This window comes from Gadus chalcogrammus, chromosome 13, assembly GCF_026213295.1.
Source record: "Gadus chalcogrammus isolate NIFS_2021 chromosome 13, NIFS_Gcha_1.0, whole genome shotgun sequence".
Lineage (NCBI taxonomy): Eukaryota > Metazoa > Chordata > Actinopteri > Gadiformes > Gadidae > Gadus > Gadus chalcogrammus.
In genome coordinates, this window is record NC_079424.1 from 13,511,205 (window position 1) to 13,536,911 (window position 25,707).

General features: G+C 41.7%; 1 protein-coding gene and 1 long non-coding RNA gene across 2 annotated transcripts; both read right to left on the minus strand.

The window, feature by feature from the left end:
- Positions 1-1,445: 1,445 nt before the first annotated feature.
- On the minus strand, positions 1,446-21,763 carry LOC130402386 (NFX1-type zinc finger-containing protein 1-like). Its single transcript, XM_056606530.1, has 18 exons — positions 21,748-21,763; positions 21,241-21,677; positions 20,727-20,961; positions 20,219-20,571; positions 19,916-20,095; positions 19,710-19,816; positions 19,215-19,453; positions 18,313-18,444; positions 17,543-17,700; positions 17,265-17,418; positions 17,007-17,120; positions 15,008-15,225; positions 14,577-14,716; positions 13,219-13,351; positions 12,704-12,871; positions 9,178-9,288; positions 8,662-8,757; positions 1,446-8,305 (listed from the first exon to the last, which is right to left on the minus strand). The coding sequence occupies exons 1-18, from the start codon at positions 21,761-21,763 to the stop codon at positions 5,852-5,854; spliced, it is 5,445 nt and encodes a 1,814-aa protein (XP_056462505.1). The 3' UTR covers positions 1,446-5,851.
- Positions 21,764-21,794: 31 nt separating this feature from the next.
- Positions 21,795-22,730, minus strand: LOC130402650 (uncharacterized). Its single transcript, XR_008903953.1, has 3 exons — positions 22,673-22,730; positions 22,104-22,182; positions 21,795-22,007 (listed from the first exon to the last, which is right to left on the minus strand). It is a non-coding gene; the product is annotated as an uncharacterized LOC130402650 (long non-coding RNA).
- Between the last annotated feature and the right edge of the window lie 2,977 nt (positions 22,731-25,707).

The following is a 25,707-nucleotide window of genomic DNA, read 5'->3' on the forward strand; positions in this document are numbered from 1 at the left end:
CTGAACGAACCCTTCGCGGTGCTGCGGTGGCCAACTCTTCACGTTTTCCAGTGAAGGCTCTGAGGGAAGGGTGCGCCTGTTTGACTCATGGTATTCGGCTACTGCGTGTGCATGTTTCCTGGGTTTCGTTTTCCCCCAAATCATTTGTTTACTTTAATTATAATAAATTATAACCCTATATAAACAGCAATATATTAAACTTATATTTCTGTAATAGTATCTAAATTAATTTAATGTTATTACCTTATCCTCGGATTTTTGAATTTATTGTAACGTTCTATTGAACAATCAATAATGAGTCTGACCCTAGCTAATATTGATTGGCCAATAGTCATTTGATTTGTTTAGCTTCATTTAGGTATTTTATCATAGATCCATCCAACTTTGCGTTTTTATCAACTGACTACAAGGTCTATAGGGTTTTAAGCCTGTAAAGATGTTTTTGGTACTTTCTACAAACAAACCAGACCTCGTCAAAAATAAACCAATTCTTCTGGATCCCCCCTTCCTCTCTACTGATTCCCCTTGACGAAGGGAATCCTAATGTGATCGTTGAGATAAATATAAGATTCAAATGTTTGAGAGTTTACACATTTTATGTAAAAAAGCAGTGCAAGCTGTTGATGAAAATAATATAATGATGCAATTAAAGGGAAGGATTGTACATTCTGCAGATAATGAAGAGTGATTTATTTTTTAAGCTATGATGCTGGACTACTTGGCCTATCACGTAAAGTACAGGCTGACTTGCGTGGTTATTCAATAATATGACAGTTTATGTAACGACTGAAGTGATAAGTGCATTACTTCAAGCATACACAAGAAAGCAGCTCTGACCTTGGGTTCCATAGAGTGCAGAGAACACAGAGCAGCCTATTCACAATAAAAAAATATGTTTCAGGAGAACAACTGGCTAAAGGCTATCATGTTGATTGTGTACCTTTGTCTGCACACTTTGGTTTATAACCTGCTCAAAACACAATCCACGCAAAATATTCACAGTAGTTGTTTCATCCTCACACTATGGGGTGACTTTTGGAAATTTAAACTGAACAATTCAACTGAGTTAATTTAGTTCAGTGGCTTGTTTGCTTATCCACACATCTTTCCAAGACACACGTAGCACTTGTTTTGTCAGATAATCTATTATACTGCTATGTGTAAAAATATATTTTCTGTATCTACCGGTGTAGCCATGTTATTTATACATTGCTTGTATTTGTTTTTAGGCATTTGTGTATCTACTAAAAAAAAGAGTTCACCTGGACTCTGCATGGCTTCCCCCCTTACCCCCACCGCCCCTTCTCATCCCTTACTCTCCTAAAAACAGCCCCTCCTACGTACTTATTGTATATTATATGTCCTGGCACTTAATGTACACTGATTGTATGTTGTATTCCCTAGCAATTAAAAATAGTACCTAGCATTGTGTAGCACCTTATCCTAGCTATCATTGTTGTGTACGGTGAATGGGTTAACCTAGCAATTGTAAGTGCTTGGCACTTGTTTCTATGAACATCCTTACTGTACCAACAGTTTCTCTTTCTTCCGACAAATGTACTTATTGTAAGTCACTTTGGATAACGGCGTCGGCTAAATGCCCTGAATGTAATATTGAATAAATGAAAACAGCAACTTGGAATCACACACTTATTTTTTTCTTTACAAATCCATCCCCCTCTATTGCTGAAACACAACAAGGCTTACAATTTGACCAAAGCATAAAAGACACAGGCATAGCAGTATTCAGATCATTATACCTATATAATCGGCCAACATTTTCGCCTATAACAAGCGACGCATTTTGACCGCAGGAACATTACCTAGGTCCTAGCGAATATTTCTGTGTAATTCTGTGTAACCCAAGTTCTGTTTAATTTTGGTGGAAACACGGTTACAGTGATTAAATGTCAACCTATTCAAGAGAAAAAAAATTAAATTAACGTGCCGAAAAAAAACTCCAACACAGAAACAAGAGAACAAACCAACCCTTTCTCAGCGAAACAGGTGATCGAGTTTTAGTCATCATAGTCTATTTAACATAATTAAACAGATTATTGCCCTCTGACCAAGCTGCGTGCTGCGCTCCGTCCATCTCTGAGGCTACCTGGTTTCCACTGGCCAAAGCATGACTCTGTCCACCGATAGTGGCATCACAGCCTGGGCAGCGTCTGCTCTCCATTGCCCCTCCGCACTCCGCATTGATATAGACATGGCCGTTGGGACACTTCTTCCTGCTACCAGGCGGCAACTTCAGGCACTTGTTCAGTGAATATCTGTTTTGGGTCAAGAAGCCATTGGAGGAACACAACGACTTTGTCTTTGAAACGGAGGCTGTGGTTTCCAGTCATCTCCTCCTTTTGGATCTTCAGAAGCATGGCGTCTCTCTCCATGAAAAGGATATGTTCCACTACCAGCAGTTCATTAGCGGTGAAATGTGATGCTGACAATTGGCTTTGAACACGCATATTAAATATGTTTGGCATTGCACTTTGAGGGTGTTGCTTTCAATTTCAATATCTATCTTGTGTCCATTTATCTTCTCCTTGACATTCTCTATCTCGGCCAGGCTGCGATTGATGTGAGAGCTGTATCGAATGTTCCTGCGGATCAAAGTGCAACATCTGGGTTACTCTTTCAGTTTGATGACCATCTGCTCATTTTCTTCTAAATGCTTGTCCATCTCCATGCATGTGTCGATAGCTTTGGACTCAACAATGTGACCGCAGTCCTGCTGTTGAATGAAGTAGGCCTCGGGATCATCCTCAGAGCCGAAGAATATTTCTGTGACCTTGTCGTGATCACAGACCCTACATTTGTTTGGACATTTGTCTTCGCAGAGGCCTATGCAGGGGTGGCTGCAGCCCAGCATTTTGGAACAGGGCTTGGTGCATGGCGGGCAGCCACAAGGTTTGTGGAAAAGCTTGCTGCAGCTTTGGTGCAGACATTGTCAGACACAAGGATCTGCGCAAGGGGCGCAGGGTCGGCCACACCGTTTCGTGCACTTGCTCTGGATGCAGACGTTCTCGCAGGGCAGCTTGCATGGAGGGCACCCACCGGTACAAGGTTCCCTGCACGTATGGGAACAAATTAGCAGATCTTCACACTGGTAGGAGCATGGGAGGTGATAGCACCCCAGGTTGCATTTGTAGCAAGTACCAGTACAGTACCAGTACCATTGGCCGCATTTCAGCTGTAGGTCACACAGGGTCCTACAGTTAGAATCAAATTATTTTGTCTTGTAGAAGCAGTTATTACTCTGGGTGTGTCCACTTTCTAGAATGAAGGCGACCATTACCTTGCAATAAATTGTACATGGACCCCCACACTTTGCTTTAAAATGATGTCCGCACTGGAGATTTTTCTAACAGGGTGCAACGCATTTGAAGTCTGCAGGGTCCATGTAGCAAGGGACCATTTGCTTGTGCCCAAACCCTGGTAAGGTCTTCTCAATCTTCACCGGACACGCTGGGCATTGACTGTGACAAGCCAGTGGGCACTTGTGTCCACGATCACACAGTTTTCTCTCACATGTTTCTCATACTTCTTGTGCTGGGGGTCATAAGGGTGGCATACTCGCTCACAAACATGGCCGCAGTCCAAGCGGAACTCGCAAGGCGTCAAACACCCCCCTTCGGGGGCTTGTTTAAAATCCTCTGAGCAGGCGGCCTGGATCAGTTTTTAGGTTTGGTTCTGACAGCACAGAGTGAGCGCTTTGCCCATCTGTTCCTTCTCTTTCAAGGTGCCGAAGATATTGGTCCACAGTCTGACTTTGCTCAGTATTGCACTGTTTCCAATGCAGTAGAGGCCTTTCTTGGCGCGTGATAATGCCACGCAGACGCGGATGGGGATGCTCAAGAAGCCCACACTGCCCATGGCGTTGCTGCAGACCAGAGACAGCAAGACAATGTCGTTCTCCTCCCCTTTGTACTTGTCAACCACATGCACTTTGACCCCTGCAAACTCAGAGGAGGGCATCATATTGCGCAGGCAGAAGAGCTGGCCGCTGTACCTGGTGAGGATAGTAATCTGTTCTGGATTGTAGTTCTGCATCAGAAGATAACGACACAGAGCAACTACAAACATGGCTTCATGTTTGTTCTCTTGACTCTTCCCATCTCTGAGGTTTTCCTCTAGGTGGCTGTGCTCCAGGAAGAACTGATTGGTCGGGATGCCCTGTGATAAAGCAGACAATCGATAATATACATTATGGCCCTGAAAGGATCATCTATTTGGAGATATAAAAGTATTAAAATACATTCAATTGGATGACTCTGTAATTGTAGAAGGGGCAAAGAAAAGTAGTCCAAATAGATCAAATGTCACAGCACTAACACACACAAACACACACACACTGGAAAGGTCAGACGTTCTGAATCCCTCCAAATAGAAAAAGATAAACGCCTCAGGCCGGAAGGTGTGTACTGCTGGAGGAGAGAGCAGCAGTGGATTCAACAATCACCTTGACGTTATCGTAGTCCATGGCTGACGGGTAGTACTCCAGCTCGGGGTAGATGTGTGGGGTCAGGAGGCAGGCGATGGCGGGCCTCGTACCCGACGACCACCGGCCTCCACCGAAGTGTTACTATTGATAGTCTTTTCTTTTTTTTTTTTACCTTATTTAAGTATTTTATAGATCTATCCAACTTTGTTTTTCATCAACTAATATAATTTTCCTTTAAGAGGAAAATCTTAAAAGTTCCAAGATGTGATAAGTGATGTTCTCCTATAGTTGTTGATTAGCACTGTATTGAGCACTGTATTGATTCATCACATATAGGGTATCTGAGAGTATTTCAGAGCTGTTCCCTGGGCACCGTCAGAGTTCACAAATCATATACCTCCCCCTCCCCCCTCCTAGTTGACAAAACCGATTCAGTTTGTTTTCCGTAAGGGGTTTCAACCTTCCATAATTGATTGCAGTGCTGAACTTCGGAGAGATGACCTCTCTGAAACATAATAAAAAATGAGGATTGTTTTTCTTTTTTTGTTTTATTTACAGGATGGAAAACTTTATTTTGACAGCATTTCTCTCTACAATAATGACCTTGTTCTTTCCTTTTTGATCAGACTCTTCTTCTCCTCACAGGTAAATGATTAGCAAATCCCTTTCTTGATTTTTTTTTTTTTGGTGCTATCTACACACACTCCTGGTTCTACCAGACCTGGTATAAGTAGGCCTACCGGTCTACTGCAATTGTGACAATGAGCATATTAACAAGATATATGAGATAATCATTCAGCATAAATATATTCTTATATTTCATTGCAAGCATTTTTGTCCATTATTGCCCCCCTCGGTAACTTTGCAAGACATCCATTTAAAATGTGATTGTTTTCATCACTTGCCTTGACAATGCTATTTTAGTAGGTTGTGCTTTTCCCCAACAAAGTTGTCCTTTGATTCATCGCGGTGCAAGCAGTTGATTTTGTTTTAAGCTAGGAGGCTGGACTGTGTTTATGTAATAAATGAAGTACAACACTTCAAGCATGAACAAGAAAGAAAGCATCATCAGTTTTTCAAATGTACTGCTCCTCGTAAAGATATATTTTCTAATTGATCCAGTGTAGCCATGTTATTAATACATTGTGTGCATGTTTTTAGGCATGTGTGTATCTAAAAAGAATAAAAAACAATTTTTACCATAGCATTAAAGTTATAGTAGTCTTATCATTATACCCATATAATCAGCCAACATTCTTGCATATGACAATTTTGCTGTAGGTAAACCTACTACAGAGTAGGTAAAAGTAGTCAAATTAACTTACCGACCTGCTAAACCTGTCAACCTACCAACCAATTAACAATCCCCACATGCAAAATCCTGGTCAGCCAACAGGTGATCGTGTTTTAGTCATTTAAGTCTAATTGATCAAAATTCAACAGATTATTGCCCTCGGACCAAGCTGCGTGCTGCGCTCCGTCCATCTCTGAGGCGACCTGATTTCCACTGGCCAAAGCGTGACTCTGTCCACCGATAGTTGCATCACAGTCTGGGCAGAGTCTGCTCTCCATTGCCCCTCCGCACTCCGTTATGATATAGACATGGCCGTTGGGACACTTGTACCAGTGACCAGGTGGCAACTTCAGAGCTGAAATGACCATCGCCTTCTCCTTATCACTAATGCCAAGGCCCGTGTAAGGGATCTTTTCTTCTATATCCTTTAGGGCCAGCTTCACTTTGTCTGCGTCTTGTTCAGTGAACGAGTCAATCTTATCCAGAACCCTCCTGATAGCATCTACCTCAGCCTGGATTTTTGTCATTTGTTCTCTTGCGTCTGCCATTGTGCACCGAGCGTTGAGTTCAGCCAAAAGGGTGAGTCTCTGCAGTTCCTTTTGCAGATCTGAGACTTGTTGTTCAGTGAATTTCTGATTTGGGTGAAAAAGCCATTGGAGGAACACATCAACTTTGTCTGTGAAACGGAGGCTGTGGTTTCCAGTCATCTCCTTTCTTTGGATCTTGAGAAGCATGGCAGCTCTGTCCATAAAAAGCATTGTATGTTCCAGACCCAGCAAGTCATTAGCGGTGAGATCTGACTCTGACAATTGGCTTTGAACATGATCTTGACATTTGAACGGCCAATATGTAAGAAGTTGTCTGTGATTGGTTTCCCATTGCACTTTGATGGTGTTTCTTTTAGTTTCAATATCTATCTTGTGTCCATTTATCTTCTCCTTGACTTTCTCTATCTCAGCCAGGCTGCGGTTGATGTGAGAGCCGTAGCGAAGGTTCCTGCGGATCGGAGTGCGACATCTGGGGCACTCTTTCAGTTTGATGACCATCTGCTTGTTGTCCTCTGACTTCTGGTCCATCTCCATGTATGTGTCCATAGCTTTGGACTCAACAATGTGACCGCAGTCCTCCAGTTGAATGAAGTAGGCCTCGGGATCGTCCTCAGAGCCAAAGAATATTTCTGTGACCTCGTCGTGATCACAGACGCGACACTTCTTTGGACATTTGTCTCCGCAGAGGCCTATGCAGGGGTGGCCACAGTCCAGCATTTTGAGACAGGGCCTTGTGCATGGAGGGCGGTCACAAGGTTCGTGGCAAAGCTTGCTGCAGCTTTGGTGCAGACATTGCCAGGCACAAGGCTCTGTGCAAGGGGCACAGGGTTGTCCACAACGTTTCTTGCACTTGCTGTGGATGCAGACGTTCTCACAGGGCAGCTTGCATGGAGGGCACTCACCGGTGCAAGGTTCCCTGCACTTATGGGAACAAATGAGCAGACGTTCACACTGGTAGGAGCATGGAAGGTGATAGCGCCCCTGGTTGCATTCGTAGCAAGTACCAGTACAGCTGTGGCCGCATTTCAGCTGTAGGTTACATGGGGTCCTACAGTTAGGCTCATAGTCCTTTGTCTTGTAGAAGCAGTTATCACTCTGGGTATGTCCACATTCTAGAATGAAGGGGACCATTACCTTGCATTTAATTGTACATGGACCCCCACACACTGCTTTGCACTGATGTCCGCACTGGAGACTTTTCTCACAGGGTTCGTTGCATTTGAAGACCGCAGGGTCCATGTAGCAAGGGACCATTTGCTTGTGCCCACAACCTGGTATGGTCTTCTCAATCTTCACCGGACACGCGGGACATGGATGGTGACAAGCCAATGGGCACTTGTGTCCACGATCACACAGTTTTCTCTCACAGTGTTTCTCACACTTGTACTTCTTGTGTTGGGGGTCATAAGGGTGGCATACTCGAGCACAAACATGGCCGCAGTCCAAGCGGAACTCACAAGGCGTCAAACACCCCCCTTCGGGGGCTTGTTTGAAGTCCTCAGAGCAGGCGGCCTGGATCTGTTTTTCTGGGTGGTTCTGACAGCACAGAGTGAGCGCTTTGCCCATCTGTTCCTTCTCTTTCAAGGTGCCAAAGATATTGCTCCACAGTTTGACTTTGCTCAGTATTGCACTGTTTCCAATGCAGTAGAGGCCTTTCTTGGCGCGTGATAATGCCACGCAGACGCGGTTGGGGATGCTCAAGAAGCCCACACTACCCATGGTGTTGCTGCGGACCAGAGACAGCAAGACAATGTCGTTCTCCTCCCCTTGATACTTGTCAACTACATGCACTTTGACCCCTGCAAACTCGGAGGAGGGCATCATATTGCGCAGGCAGAAGAGCTGTCCGCTGTACGTGGTGAGGATAGTAATCTGTTCTGGATTGTAGTCCTGCATCAGAAGATAGCGACACAGAGCAACTACAAACATGGCTTCATGTTTGTTCTCGTGACTTTTCCCATCCCTGAGGTTTTCCTCTAGGTGGCTGTGCTCCAGGAAGAACAGATTGGTTTGGATGCCCTGTGATAAAGCAGACAATAGAGATAATTCATTATGGCTATGAAGGGATCATCTATTTGGACATATACAAGTATTAAAATACATTTAATAGGAGGAAAGAGAGACGTTAGGAGACTATTTTAAATGTAGAAGGGACAAAGAAAACTAGTTGATAGTAAAATAATATCAGATCAATAGATCAAATGCTCTAACAAACACAAACACACACTGGAAACGCCATCTCCCCTCATAAGGTCATACGTTCTGAATCCCTCTAAATAGATGTAAAAGCCTCAGGCCAGTAAGTGTGTACTGCTGGAGGAGAGAGCAGCAGATGTCTGCCACCCTGAGGCAGAGGCAGTGGATTCAACAAGCACCTTGACATTGTCGTAGTCCATGACTGACGGGTGGTTCTCCAGCTCGGGGTAGATGTGAGGAGTCAGGAGGCGGGCGATGTCGGGCCTCATGCGATGCTTGACCCGACGACCAAACACGCACGCATGCACGCACACGCACACACACACACACACACACACACACACACACACACACACACACACACACACACACACACACACACACACACACACACACACATTTAGAGAACATTAAAACAGCCCGTCATTCTGATCTTTTGCTTACAAACTGACAAGGGACAACAGTGAAGTGTTTAACCCAAATTCAGAAAATATAATATAATATTTACTTTGCTTTCATAATTTTAACATGTTTTATTTATTTTAAATATGTTTTATATGTAGAAAGACCCATATATATTAACAAACATCACATCAAAGTATATATTTAGGTCAATATTTCATACTCTCTGACTGAGAAGAGTGAATATTTCCAGCCTTTCTATAATCAAGGAAAGAGGCTGCCATCGTACCAACCTGATAGTTGAGCCTGACGAAAGGGAAACCAGTTTTCACCAGCCTCTCGAACATGGAAACCTCCAGACTGAAGTTCTTGGCCAGATCGTACACTGTAGCACTAGGCCGCAGCTACCAGGAAAGAAAATATCAAAAATGTATATGTATTATATGCATGTGTTTTAGTTCAAAGCATGTCCCCTTTAGGGCCTTGGTCATTGAACAGCAGCCTACTCGGGTGAAAATAGAAATATGGCATTCATGTGTTTTAACAGAGACATAATTGGAATATTCTTCCAATTAACCGTGCAAAATACTACAACTTTTGTTCAAGTAATAATGTGTCAAGTTGCTTTACTTCTAGCATATGTGATGGACACTTCTAATCAAGCGGGAATTATTGACTGTGCTATATTTCACTTGTTGTAGTTTGACTCTGCACCCCTAATCTAACCCCCTCAGGTATGGAGCTTGCATTAGAGTACTGAGTGAAGAATACAGAGTATGTCACACAAACATTACACTGCACATCCTGTATGAGACAAATAAAAAACCTTTGAGTCTTGAATCATCAGATTTAATTATCCTAATGTGTCCACATTTTAGTGACAAAGGGAATAATCCCAGGGAATGGGTTGTATTCGTTATTCCCTTTTCCTTTTAAAGGGCCTCTATTTCACAAGCAGGTGTGAGGGTGTTGATTCGCCAGTACAAGCTGTTTCAAAGTCGACAGTGTGGTGACATCACAAGTGGTATTGTCCACCCAGATGTATGAAAGTAGGATTTATATTATTATGGTATCTAGATCTTCATTATCGTTAATTTTGGTATATTCTTTGGCAACATTTAACATTTTCTTGAACATGTGTCTTTCAAGCCAATAAAGAAACTGAATTGAAGTTGATATAAAGATAGAAGGATCGATTGATCACCCTACCAGCCCTCTCAGTGGACTGTATTTACTGGCTTGTATTGGCTAATCACCAGAGACCCTTTAAAGGCTGTGTTGCAGGGTGCATTTTCCAACCAATTTGTGCAATTTGCTTGTTGGTAATAAAGATTGAAACTGTTATCCATTGTATTTAATGTTGTTAGGTATCACAAAACGGAATGTAATACGAAAAAGTAGGTTCTATTTTAGCGGTTTGCTATCGATTCTCATTTCCCCCAGAATGCATTGCACGACGTCACGTTGGGGAGTCACGGACCAAAGCCGCATTGAGACCCTTGAGAGTAGACTTGTAAGAGAGTGTTCAGCACATTATACAGATACAAAGATAAATACATAGATATTATATATAGTTAGTATATGCTACACGTGAACCTCCTAAGATGGCGCAATATCCCATGATTGACATCTCAAACTCGATATTCTTATCATCGCAAAATGTCCACTGATAAAAACAAATAAACCGCTAATAAAAACAAATAAATCCGGGCAAAAAGTGTTATCTTGTTTATTGTTGGAGTGTTCACCTGTAGTATATACTAAAACATTTAATTGACAATTATTTACCTCAGGCTCCGTGAATAGTGGGTAATAGCTCCCTTGGCCTTAGTTCTCGGGGGCTATTCCCCACTATTCATTTCGCCTTCGGTGAATGATTGTTAATTAATAGCCTAGATAGATAGATAGCCAGTCAAGTCTTTATTAATACCAAACGACACAAATCATTAATTTAGGTGATTCGGCTCACACAGGAAAGTATAGATAGATAGATAGATAGATAGATAGATTAAAGACAGATAGACAGATGGAAAGATAATTAAATACGTTCTATTATTTGCCTTGCGGAGCCAGCCAGTCCTGTGTTTGTATGCAAATTAGCCATGTGCGCCAAACAGAAGAAAGACAAAATGTTGAGAAGTCATACTAAAAACGGATAGCAAGCGAAAGCAAAACCGGACAGTATCAATCACACACTTTAGGTCCATTCGAACTTATGGTAAGAGGCTATTCTTTAAATCTTTGCAGTGACTGAATGTTGATGATAAAACAGATTGTTTTGCATAAGATGAGTGTGTGCGACTGTGTGTGTGTCCTTTCCGTCTTCGGCATACTGCATGGTTATGAAGGCCTTGTGGTTAGTTGTCTTAGTGAAGCAGCCTAGCCATGGAGTTGGATAACTTGGAGTGATTGTATACGGGCGTGCGAGAGTGAGAGAGAGAGCACACCCGCCGTGGTGATGTTTGGTTTGTTGTGGGCTGTCTGTCAGCATCCGCCGGGTTGGACGAATGTGCTTTGTGTATGTGTTCAATGTACATCTGTCTGATCGTATTTTTGGTAGATTGATCGTAAAATAATGTCACACCACGATCGGTCATACTTGCAGGCACTCATTCGCAAGTTCACTGATTGCGTGTCCTATAGCCTATACCTGGCATTTATTCAGTTGATTGCTCTTCTAAGTGCGCCAGATTGGTGCCAATTATTGTCGTGTTTGCATTGTAATGCACAACTTTGCCTCTACTTGTTATAAATCAATGTGCATCCAAACAACTTTAGCCAATGCAGCCTCCTATGTCAGTGTTGCTTTACAATACTATAGCATATCAGTTTATCAACGTTTTTAAGTGTGTGTGTGTTGCCATGTAGGCTAAATACTGATTGTCATCCAAGAAATATTGTAATGTTATAAGCCTACTGCAAAATGTATATCGGTATTGAGCAACAATCGGGAGATGGGGACCCCCAAATATTGACGGGTATTTTGCACACTGGGTAAAATAAAATAGAAATAAACACTAGGCAAAGATGTTGTTACTGGAGTAAGTAGGCTACCATCAAAACGTGGGATAACTAATCGGAAATCTGTTTACAACGTCGGGGGAAAGGTTTAATTAGGGATTATCTTGGGGGGATTTCACAGGTGGGACTGGCAAATGAGCCCATAGCTAGAATTATGCCTTCTATTTCTAGATCTACTGACTACGTTTACTGGTACTTATCTGAACGACATAATCGATCACACAATCGGTCACTAAATATAAAGAAAACGTTGACTTTCACTCACTGACAGTAAAAATAAATAAAAGTGTCGTTATTTTATGCACTGCTGTTCATTGACCAGCTCCAGCGGTCGGTGCTATGTTGCTAAATGATAGCAACTCTCCACTCATTCTCCTCTCACCATGCATGTCATTGGCTTTGACCGCCATCAGTTCTCGGCAATTCCTCATTCGCCCTCTCACGTCTGACAGGTTAGAAATTATACTGCTATGGGCCATCGTACATGTTACTTGTGGTTCTTAACACCTCTTAGACGCCATTGTTCTAGCACGTCTCCCCAATGTGACGTCATCGCCGAATGGCGTTAGAAAACACCTGTTTCTGCCAAAAACGCCAAAAACTGGACTTTAACACTATTTTGAGTGCTTTATGTACCCATTAATAAAAACTTCCAGTTAACCTGCAACACGGCCTTTAACAAAAGTGCTGAAGGGACATGGTGCAGCTTTAAGACCCAACATGTGTTCTCTGTTGTTGTAGTTGTTGTTGTTGTTGTTGTTGTTGTTGTTGTTGTTGTTGTTGTTGTTGTAGTAGTACCTGCTGGTGGTCTCCGATGAGGATGAGGTGCTGACACTCTGGGTTCAGAGAGGTGATGGTGTGGGCCTCCAACACCTCAGCAGCCTCCTCCACTATCACCAGCCGCGGACGCACTTCCTGCAAGATCTTACGGAACTTGGCCGCCCCTGTGGTCGTCATGCCGATGACCTGGTTGGGCATTACACAACATTTTGATGTTTGGCAAATGAAACCTCTTGAATCTTATGTCTTAGTTTTACCAAAAGGTGTTCTAATAAAAAGATAAGCAACTTGGCTGAATATGCAAATGATTGTAGGCAGTATGCTCGATATTGCATATAATAGTGAGTTCCCAATACCCTGTGAATAGCCCACTTAAAGCTTAAGTAGATGGAGATTAAAATCCCATCTCCGTGCGTTACACACAGTCTAGCACACTACCCGCGGTTCTCAAGCATGATACTGCAGTCTCTTTCCTTTCATGTTCCTTCATCCTGGATGGCATAACTCTCAGTCTATAATAGCTGTGGTTATACCTTGGCGTTGCGGAGGAGACAGATTTTCTCGTTGAGCCGCACCTCCTCCAACCTTTCCACCGTGTTCTGGTATTCCTCCATGGACTTCTGAAGTTGATCTTGCAGAAAAGACCTGTAGCGTGACACCCATAGCCTGCAGAAGATGACGTGGGGAGAGAAAAACACACCATTTTCTTTTACGATCCTCATCAGGAACTTCAGAACTTGGACCCTGTGGACGTCATGCCGTCCTTTTGGGGATACTATTTTTGTTACAAAACTTGAAAGAAAGTTCTATCCCATGAAGCAGGGGTTCTCAACCACCTGGCCGCGGACCGATAGCGGGTAGTGCAGGATTGGCCACTGGACCGCCGAGATCTAGAAATAAAGCCTACTTTTTTTTATATACTTATTGCAGACGATGAACAAGCTAAATTTTGGTTTTTATTTGCTTGATGTTGACACAGTATATCACAGTCGTGTTGTTGGACTGATAGACTTCTACTGTCTATTGATAAAACAGGTTTTTTATTCTCAATAATGGTCCTACAGTATCTGTGTTCATAGATTAGGTTAGGCAGGCATAGAATGGTTTGTGTCCTGGTCGCTGCATTAGCGACCCCTACTGGTTGGTCGGGGCAGTTTTAACAACAATAAGATACCACAAGAAGCATGGCTTTCTGGACAGACGTTGGGGGTCAGGATGGTGCTAGAGCACTTTACATTAAAAATTAAATCTCCTTTCAGAAAAGACTATCTGCACATTCATGCCTTATTATTTTTTAAAGGGGGTAAAGGGGAACTCCTCCCCCCTTACCCCCCCCCCCCCCCCCCCCCCCCCCGCCCACACCCCTCTTACGCACTTATTGTCTGTAGTACCTCCAGGCACTTAATGTACACACTTATTGTATGTTTTTCGTACTTGCGCTTAAAAATAGTACTTACCATTGTGTAGCACCTTATCCTAGCTATCCTTGTTGTACATGGGGAATCGGTTTACCTTACAATCGTTAGTGCTTGGCACTTGTTACTACGACCATCCTTACTGTACCAACAGTGATATATTGCTATCTTTCTTCGGAAAAATGTACTTAATGTAAGTCACTTTGAATAAAAGCATCTGATAAATGCCCTAAATGTAAAATGTAAATTTAAACCCTGAAGAATCAAACCTTAATCTTACAACATTGTGTTCTTTTTTTGTTTAAAAAAAAAGAACAAAAGATTGCCAAAGATAATCTACTGTTGCACATATTTAAAGCTTCTTTCTGCATAACATACATTTATTTTTTTAAATAAAGTAATAAGTAAAGTGAGGATAAACAATTAAAAAAAAAGGAAGTCATGAGGAAGTGAAAGTGAATAAAGTTGACCCATACCGATAAAGTCTCCATCGTTCTGCCAAACTCAGTTGCCAAATATCAAATATGGCCATTTCCTCTTTTTCAGTCATATCTGATTCCTTATCCAGTTCCTTCCGGAATTTTCTCTTGATACTTTTCCTCTGGTTTCTCTGCATCTGAACAATTCAGAATAATGTAATATAACAAGGCTTTATTATAGGTTACAATTCCAAAGTATGAAAGAACTACGATTGCTTAGATCACTTGCCTGTATTATTTCAGATGAATAAATTAAAGGTTTAGTGAGTGAAATTTATGATATGGCCATGGTCTATTCGCTCTTCCTAAATACTCCCATTGCCGTTGAGCAAGGAACTACAATTTCAAAAAGCAGCTAAGAATTTTTAAAGGATGTATTAAAGATGCATGACGTCACTGTTTAACAGAAACAAGGCTGTCAACTTTACCTGCCATTCCTGGTCACTCTGGCCCCCCTGTCGGCGGACATTCTTAAAGTTCATTGCCAGAATCTGTTCCTCTGCCTGGTGCACTTCCTGCTGCCTGATCATCCTCGAATTTGGACGCTCAAAGCCGTCTTCGATAAATCGCTCATCGTGAATCTGGTCTGCTTCCTCAGCGATCTGGATCATCTCATCCGCTTCCGCTTCTGGGTCCGATTCAATGTCTGAGGCATTGAAACCAGGAATTTAAAACATTTCTTACGCAAATCTTGTTAAGAAATGTGGCCCCTTATAATTTCTTCCCATGCCACTTTATTTATTGATGTAGGTGTAATTAATGCATCAATGTATGTATACAGTTTACAGGAGAATTGTGCGCTGACTTATGTCAATCTACTGTGATACAGACTGTGATAGTCAGTGTAGCCAGGGATATTACAAAATGTATAAAAAAAATCAATTAAAATATAATTTAAATATGAAATAAATCTTCTGAAGCTTTATTGTATGGTCGAATTCTTCGTTTCCTTTCAATTGTCAGGGTATAATCGAAGAAAGTCTTTGAAAGTATCCAACCTAAAAAATCCCTCAGGCCTCCCTCCAAATCCACTCCCCCAAAACACATGATTAGTTTGCAAGCAGGCCTCGACATTAATGATTGCCCGCATGCCCGGTGTCTGTGATCGTGGAACTTAAATGTGACATTTAGTCACCCTCATTTATTTTTTCGAAAATACACTAAATATGCCTACAAAATAAACGTCCCCTATATCGCGGGAGAGGAACTTTCTACAGCGCTGTGCGTCGGTTTTCTATAAAACAGGAGAATAAGAATCATAGTAATAATTTGTGTTCAGGCACTTCCGTATAGCCAACGGCCACATACGGAATAGAAGAAAAAGAAGAGTCACTTTCATTATGTTCCTTCAGCCTCCGAAAACTGGCCATGTGCCAGGTAAATGTGACGGAAATAAATAATTAAAGATACCTGAAAATAAGACGCCGCCAGGATATGAAACAATAAGGCAACGGGAGTTTCCTTGGGTCCATCTTGCCGGTGGGTAAAAGCTAACTGATTGCGGTTGTGACTACCCCGCAATCGGATTCATGAACATAATTTCACTGCATTACGGTTGTAGTATGTTGAGGACAGTTTAGGACACCGTATCAACAAAACTCAGACGGCATGTTGCTATCGATATCTGTGCGAGAACAGCACTTAAATCTACGTTCTGGCTGCTATCTGTTTTAGGGGCTGTCTACAAATTACACCCCACAGACTTCCCCTTGGAATTGTTTCAGGAAAGAAATCACCAGAAATCCAACAAAAATAAATTTTGTCATTCTGATTGATGTAGTATGCCTAGTTGCCAATGGTGGGCTGTTACTTACTACAGGTGATTATTTGCTGATCATGAATCATTACATTACTTTGCATTATAGTGAATCGGATGCAGTTAATACTTTGAAATATTCACCAAAAATCAATAAAAATAAATGTTAAAATAAATGAATATATTAATTAATTAATTTTGAGGCCCTAGTGTTTCTTCTGTTGGGCTAGCTGGTTTGACAGCGTTGCAGCCTTAATTGTTATGTTTTGTATTTGAATAAATGATTATAATTCAACAAATACTTGTTGGTTTTATACATTTTCTTAATAGGCCTACATTTTCCATTTGGGGTAAGTATGTTTTGCTATTGGGCAAATAAATCATAAAAGAAAAAGCTTAAAAAGCTTAATGTCAAGGCCCGCAATCTGTCTTTAAAGACTTGTGGAAGACAGTGGTCATGTGCAATGAGTGCAAGAGAATGAAAATGCTTTCGGGATGTAAAGAGGATGTATGAATATGACAAAAATGCTTTGCAATTAAATAAATTGCCAACCCTAACTTTAAATTTGTACAGTCCTTAAATATGGATGGCTGTTTTCTTCAACAGTGACGGAACCAGAAGGGCAACTATTAAAGTAGTTTACTATTTTGTTGTTAAGCAGGAACCTCACCTTCATGGGCTTCCTCTTCCGCTTCCTGCTGGAAGAATGTGGGACCTAATCCCAACCACTCAACCATCTGACTCTGCCTTTTTTCTCTTGAATGCAGCTCTTCGTACCAGCCAGCTTGTTGGCAGAATTGCATGGAAGATTAATGATGTACATTAAAAATAACATAAATAATATGAAAAACAAATATAATTAAGTCGCTCCATATGAGCATGGTGTTTGTGTATGTTCATATAATAGACACAAATATGAATAACTTACGGATGGACCTTGCAGGCGGTTCCAGACTGGGCCAGTGTCTATCTGAAATGTAATTCTGTAGAATGTTCTCCCGGAGGACCCCCTTCTGACTGCACTGTAGTTGTACCGAGTGAAAATTGACCTCATGCTCCCGACTTTTCAGATCGCGTATAATCTATTAAAAAAGGTTTAAGCGATTCAGCATTGTATCCGTAATTGTGTAGGACAGTGTTCAAATAAACACGAAATGCAGCATAAAACATAACAAAGAAGTTGCTCAGGTGGATAACAGATCTCACCTCTGTAAAAGCATATCGTAGGTGGTTGGGCATGTTTCTATCCAAATTCCCCTTACGGAAGGCTTCCATTAGATGTTTCAGGATGAAGGGTTTCAGGTCCTCGCTGTTGCTCCGGCCCCCAACTCTCACAATGCCTTTTCTTAGAAATGTATGGATACCTTCAAATATCGAAAGGAAGACGAAGCAAGAGAGCAAAACTTAAAGCAGTTTGAAGCAATTTGTAGAGTGGAATGTGAGCAGAATAGGGTTGTATATTCACAGAATTCCCAAAAGATTTTACCCATTCCAATACAATTAGTGAATCGAACATTAAAGCTGAGGTGTGCAAATTTACCAGAATTTGTTAATTTTCAATATTGTTTAAACTTCATTAAACATGTTGAAGAGTGATATGTAGAGCATCATGATAGGCTGAGTGACAAGAAGAAGCTAATTCTAGAAGAATCATGTGCATAGAGCTGGAACAATCAATGGATGTATTGAAAGAACCAGGTAACTTATTTATATTCTTACTTGGTAACTAAATCTGAAAATGTAAGGAATCGATTTTCAGTTCATATCTATACAGACATAAAATTGTGTTTGCTCATAGCAGTTAGTTGACAGCGTTTGCATATAGAATTAAGCTCTTCAGCGGTTTCTCCTGCTTCTCTTCCATGCTGGTAGAGCGAGGTGAGAGAGGCTCGTTGGGCCTGGTCGAGGGACGAAATGAGACCAATAGGAAGGGTCTGTGGGTCACATTGTCTGTGGTGGCAGTGGTGCCTGCTTACCCTCCAGGAACTGGTCCAAAGCGTGGTTTGTGTAACACACGACAAGCATTGGCGCGGCCTCCTGACCGGCACTCCAGAGTCCCTGGTTGGTCAACAGTGCCTTAGCGATTTTAAGGCCGACGTGGGTCTTTCCTATAGACAGATCAGAAATGTAGATACAGCCAAACAACAGCACGACATGCTTGCTAAGCTTTACATTCCTGAGAAACCATCATCTCAGGTCGGGTAGAAACTGCCCTACTTTGAGTATCTTTTATCCTGAGTCTGTTGTTTGAGCTAGCCTGAAAGTGCATGGGGGCCGTTAGCAATTGCATGATTCCACGTCTCCAGCATGCACCCGTCCCAGACCACCAGTTGAACTCATGACCAAATATATTCCCGCACCTCCTACACTAGATAAGACATTCCACGAGTACAGGGTCTCACCAAAACAAAAGCTTCTGGTTTTAATTGAATCATCAAATGTTTGTCGGCCAATCAGAGAGAATCATCCCAATAAATGGATGAGAATGATTCGGATTTGGAAATCCCATTTTTGCTATCAATGATCAGGTAATCCACCTTCATTTTATGCCAGTTTTTCAAAGCAACATTGGATTGAATAACCTTGATCCAGATACAAAGTGATCCAGATACAAATCCTACTAAAATGCATTGATGCGGATCCAACCAGGATTGGAATATGAGATCTAATCCTATACTGTGTTCCTCCACTTTTTGTACCTCTCCTCCTAGCACGACATTGCCACATCAGAAAATATGTGAACCTATCCGAAATCAGCTATAAAAATAAAATATATGTATATATATATATATATATATATATACATATATGAATGCATAATACTTGAATTGCCAATTAATGTATATTTTTGATCTATGGTTAAAGTAGAAGTGTCTACCAGTGCCAGGGGGTCCTTGTATGATGGCTAGCTCCTGAGTGAGAGCCAATTGAAAGGCTTCCATCTGAGACTCGTCCAGGTCGAGGGTCTCCTTGGCAGGCCAGTCAGCAGGCCTGAGGCAGTGAAAGGGCTTGATCTTCTGGTTCTTCTTAGGGTCTGCCACCTGTTCCAGGTTGTACACGTCGTTTTCCCTCAGATACCGTGGGGGTTGCACATCTGGGCTGCACTCCACTATATACCTGAAGTCGACACATTGGGGATTGTCACATTGGGGATTTGGTTGTAAAATAAGGACATACAAGTGAATCAGGGAATAAAGGAGCACCCAATGTGATGTTGACTTACTGAAGACTAAAAAGTAAGGTTTAATGAGGTGAGATTGTATTGTATTACATGAATTATTATCTTTCTATAAATATAATCATCATCTCACATTGTATCCTGCAATGTCTGTGCATGTGTTTTATTGTTAGCAGAGAAAGAAATATATTTAACCTCTGAAAGGGAAGCTCATCTCCCTGTACTTCCTGCAGGCCCTCCAGAACATGACGGTAGGCCTCAAAGTAGGCAGACGTCTCCACCATCAGAAACGGCAGATTGGTCTGTAGAAAAAGGTAGGTTATTGTTGCGAGATATTCAATGCCACCTTAGTACTCAACACACTAACACACAGTAACACAGTAAAGTACACAAAGTCCTACCTGCATGGTTGCCAGCTTTTGTTTGCTCTCATCAGAAAAGATGACCTGAATTCTGCCTTTCTTCAAGTCGTTCAGCTCTCGTTCAGATATTGTAGCAAACAGGATGCTCTCAAAATTGTCACACGACATGCACAACAAAGAACCATAGAGTAACCGCTTTGAGCTTTCCCAGCGAACAAACTGTTGAAAAAGATGATTCCTTCATTACATCATAAAGGTATAATCAAAATAGTGTTCAATTATTGTTGTGCTTAATATAATATATATTAATATAGGCTGTTGGACGTCGGTCCACACACTCACCTTCAGAGGCTCAACGTCAAATTCGATAACATAGGCTAAGCCTGAACGAGTGCACAGAGGCGACTCCAGTTTGGCGTCAAAGTACACACTGATGTCGTTGAAGCGCTCCTTCTTAAGCTGCTGGGTATTCTTCCCCTGGTCCAAATGGCTCCAGATGAGTCTCTGGATCCCCTCACGTAGCGGCCGCACAAAGTCCTCTCTCAGCAGTCGGAAGTGTGTGTCAAGGTAGGTTTCTGTGTTGGCGTGTTGGCGAGTAGTGGTGTTGGGCCTCAGGTAGGGTGTCTTATTTTCATGGAACTCCTCTCTGGTTGGATAGATGGGTATTGTACGAAAGTTCTCCAGATCTTCCTCACCTGGATAAGCAGAAGTTTGCACCTTTACAGTTTTACAGTTACAGTTAAAGTAAATTTGTATGCATGTTACGAATTAATGAGTCTCAAGTCTAAATCTTTGCCAGCATTTTAAACTAGTCTTTAACAATAAACATCTATTCTTAATAATTGATGACCTTTGTTGTCGAGTTGGTCGGATAAGAGTGGAAGGAGGTCCCGGTCTGAACGCAGGCTTCCCTCCCTGGATCTCTCTTGGAGTTGCTGGCTTAAAGCCTGGATGTCTTCCAGCTTTTCTTCAGTTGGACGTGCGATGTCAACCCCAGAGTCCCTCAGGCCAATGAGAGAGGCCCGCAAGAGAACCACCAGTACAGACACAGCCTGGACTGAGCTGGCTGGGAAGATGCTGAGCACCTGCAGCACCAAATTATATACATCATAATAATAATCATAATAATCAAATTCACCATAATCATAATCATAATCCTAAAAAGAGTAAGTTAGGCACACAAGTCACTGACTGGACATACTCCAAATATATATAATCAATACTTCCTCTCCATCAACAAAATCTGTTGGCTTACTTTGATTGCACTTAACAGCAACTATTTACCATCACTTTGGTTGTTAAAACATTGCACAACAATTGTGGGTGTCATTTAGTGTGTACAGCTGCCCATGCAGCCCTCGTACCTTAGACAGGACAGCTATCATGTTGTCAAAGTGCTGCGGGTACTGTTCCCTGCGGGTGGGGTCGGACTCTGAACTCATTCCACCTACGTATTGCGGGAGGATGGTGCGCAGGAACCCGCTGTCCTTCACCACACCAGCAAGGTGCTGGACCGTGCTCCTATCCACGCGCGACTGGAAGGCCCTGCTAAGGGCAGAGCAAACCAGCTGCACGAGGTCAGGCCGGATATCTCGCTCCTCCAGGAGCTCTTGAAAGGCAGGAGAGGAGGAGAGGGTGATGGCCACCTCGGAGGGCGGTTTCTCCGAGAGCTCCGCCAGCATCGTGTAGGTCATCCTGCGACCCCCCCCCCTACCCCGACTACCACATCGGCCCCCTCTGGCGCTCTGATCTCTCTGATCAGCTGGCGCTGTGCCCGTCAAACTCCTGCTTCTCTCTCTTGCTGCATGTTGTGCGAAATCTGCGGCTCCAGGGTCCACCCCACCACGCCTACCCCCCCTGCCGCCTCTGGCGTCTCCTCCCCTCCATGATCTACCTCCTCCCCAACTTGTCCCTCTCCCTTGTCCTCTGCCTACTTGACTCACATCAGGGCGTCTTTGATCCCTCCAACCTCCTCTACTTCCTCCTATCCCTCCTCTGTCCTCCCATGGTCCAGCTCTCCCCGTAGCAGCCGTGCCGTCTTCCCCCCCACTGTGCTCTCCTCCTTCTTTTACTCTGCTATTTCTACACTCACTACTGGCCCTCGTCTCTCCCCTGAAAGAGTTGTTGTCACCTGTATGATTCAGGGGGGGGGAAGCAAAATTGTTAGCCAATAGAGATAGTGTAGTAGGCTATTACACTGACACGTTTCAGACATCTTCGAAATTACCTCTTCCATAATTTCTCTTCATGGAATCTCCACCCCCTGTGTTTTTCGTTGGTCCATCCATACCAACTTTAAAGGGTCGCTAAAGAAAAAGAGGAAGGCATAAAATGATGTTTGTTTAACAACTTCAAGTCAGAACTCTGCAATCGCTGCCACCTGCTGGACACAGTAAATACGTGCAGGACAAACTAAGTTTCATTTCCTCCCCATGATCTCTGGAAATGGATCGGTAGACTCTTTCGTTTTCAAATGATACTACTAATGTTATATCTTCTGTTACTTCTGCTACTAAACGGAAAACTACAACTTTATATTTTTGTACACAAATAGGCCTTCAGGTTCCACATAAATAAATTATGATAATTGATATATATATAATATTGAATAATCTATACACTCTAGGACTTGAGCACTATGTTTGATGTTAGCTGGATCATATTGAAATAAACTAGGTAAAATAAGCGTTCCCATTTAGCCTATAAATACATCCTCATTGTTATTTCAAGTCGTCATAGTTAGGGTTAGTTGTTAGAGTTACACCCTAAAAGACAATATTTACTTTGTAAACCAACCTGTTCCTGAACGAACCCTTCGCGGTGCTGCGGTGGCCAACTACGGCTCTGAGTGAAGGGTGCGCCTGGTTTCGGGTTTCGTTTCTCCCCAATTCATTAGTTTTCTGTTTCATTTGCAATTGTAATTGCAAATTATGCTGATGAATAATTATAACCTTAAACGGCCATATATTAAACCTATATTTCTGTAACAGTATTTATATAATTATTGTTATTATCTTATCCTCGGGTTTTCGAATTGATTATAACGTTCGGACAATCAATAAAGACCTCTAGCTATTTATTATTGATTGGCCAATAGTCATTTTGATTTGTTCAGCTTCATTTAGGTATTTTATCATAGATCCATCCAACTTTAATGACTAATATGATCCATCCAACTGACTAATATAATGTTCCTCTAAGATGAAACTCGTGAAGGTTTAAAGCCTGTAAAGATGTTTATTGTACTTTCTAAACACAAACCAGGTTCTACCAGACCTGGTCAAAAATATAACAATTCTAATGGATCCCCCCTTCCTCTATACTGAAAACTTGACAAAGGGAATCCTTATGTGATAGTTGGGATAAATATAAGTGCCCTTGGATTCAAATGTTTGAGAGTTGACACCATTTTATGAAAAAAAGCAGCGCAAGCTGTTGATGAAAATAATTTGATGATGCAATTAAAGGGAAGGATTGTACATTCTGCAGGTAATGAAAAGTGATTTGGTTTTTAAGCTATGAGGCTCGTCTAGTAGGCCTATCACGTAAAGTACACTCAGAATATTTTACCCTAACTTTTAAGGAATATGTAAAATAATTTAATGACCAAGTTCCATTAGATTTTTTTTTTATATTTTGAACATAAACTTACCTAATAAACTTTACATGATGTATATGCTTCAGTTTAATATTCACCAAGTTTATGTTTATTATTAATATAATTTATTGAATTTAAATGCACATTAATCAGATTATGTTATCAGAATACATCAAGTATATTTGTTTGAATAACATAGTAATTAGGTTACCTTTTCAAGATGAATTACGTGTATGGGTTTGAAATACATACTAATTAAGCTTAGATTTAATGAAAATGCATTAGATAGGCTATATGTATTTTTATGATTAATATCCAATGATTTCAGCCCCACTCCGCGATCCCTGCGCCGGTCCGCCGTGTCAGCGGGAAGAGAAAGGTCCACTATTAATAACGTCTCAAATTGAACCGAATTCCCCAAAATCTCATTTCGGTATAAATTTACAGAGCAGTGAATTACAGTGAAATACAAAGTATTCTTTTAGACATGAGAACAGTTGACTGAGCACCTGCAGTTTCTTGCTTTCTGTGTTCGGCATGTGTGAATCTTCCAGGTTGTGAACGTACAACAACACTATGGGCCCTATTTTAACGGTCTGAAATGCAAGTGAGAAGTGAGAAGCGCCAAGCGCAAGTAGCTTTGTGGGCGGTTCTATGGCGATGTTGCTATTTTACCAGCCCAAAAATTACTCTTGCGCCCGGCGCAAATCTAAAAAGGGTTGGTCTGAAGTAGCCTGATTACCCGTAGGTGTGGTTTGGGCATAACGTGCAATAAACCAATGAGTGTGCCAGCTCCCATCCCCTTTAAGAGCCATGAGCGCATTTGAATCTGACGAGTGGATATTTTGACAGCGCGTCTGCAGTCTCTGATGAGACAGATGCACATGAATTTCAAACTTCAAATGGCTCAGTTTATGGCCAAATAATATGGCCTAATTAACACATGGAATAAGGTTTTCTTCCACAACTTCAGAAATCCTCAAATAAATGTTGGCAAAGAAAACGTATATGATATGATATGCGGTAACTGTGGTTCTATTTAATGATATACTCAATACATTATAAACATAGTTTCTTATCAGTATTGTATGCATTATCGTTATCGACTTGTGTTCCTAATATGCATGTGTCCCCCCGTTAATATACATTGCCATGGACTGTATTATGCGTTACGTGTTCAGTTTGCGTGTGTTTAAACAGATGGACGCACACACGCGCACCCGCATTCATTCATACTTTTGAACACTCACTCATGGTAAAACAATGTTTTCTCACGATCAAATACTCATCAATTCTAAAAGTTATGGGCATGTACACAATGTCTGTGTCCAGAAAATATGTGTTTTCTGTACGGTGTTTGCAGATGAATTGATTTAAAAGTAAAACTTATTACCGCTGTATCAGCTGTTCTTTCCCAAATAATTTACCAAGAATGTGTGTCAGAGAATGTAGATGAGAGAAGCAAAGTGTATGCTCGAGGTGCACAAGCAACATTATGGATGCGCCCTTAAAATAGCATCTGAACAATGAGCCACTGACTTTAAACCAGGTATTTCCTGGTTTGTGGCGCAAGTGGTTTCTGAAACTGCAAAATAGCAGCAGGGAAAGTTTGTGCCAGAACACGCCTCCTCCTTTCGCCGAACCGCTCCTTGGAGCGCAAGATCCTTCCCTAATTTACCGACGCGTGGATCAGGAGGAAAAAGAACGCTCTACGCCAGTTGCAAACTAGCAACGACGCATGCGCCAGTGATTAAGTCAATTGCGCCGGATGCAAGATAGGGCCCTGGACTTAAAGGGACAAGCTGGGATGGGTTGGTTGGGATGGTTGGTGGGGGAAGGTATTTTTGCTCATTATTTGAACATTACCCTTTTTTGGATCAAAATATTGTGTCAAATATGAGTAATATTTTATATACGAATGTCAAATGTGGTAAAAAAAAAAAAGAAGAAAAAGTTACATTTCTTCATGTCCAATATGCCATATTGTTAATAAAAATATTAAACAAAAAAAAAAACACAATCCAAACAAAATATTTACAATAGTTTTTGCATCCTCACACTATCTGGTGACTTTTGGAAATTTAAACTAAACTAAGCAATTCAAACTGAGTTAAAGGTTGCGTATACGTGATTCGCTTTTTTGGCCATTTTTGCAAAATTACTTGAAATCCTTATCATAACCCGCTTACAGCCACTGAGTTAGAAGTACTGACATGAAAATTAAACTTGTCAA

What these genes read in the sequence shown, in the direction of transcription:
- LOC130402386 (XM_056606530.1), bottom strand. An exon ending in TTTGGACCAGTTCCTGGAGG is followed by an intron (nt 17,701 to 18,312) that starts GTAAGCAGGCAC and finishes CGATATTTGAAG; the next exon opens with GTATCCATACATTTCTAAGA. An exon ending in TCATCGGAGACCACCAGCAG is followed by an intron (nt 9,289 to 12,703) that starts GTACTACTACAA and finishes CTTTCCTGGTAG; the next exon opens with CTGCGGCCTAGTGCTACAGT.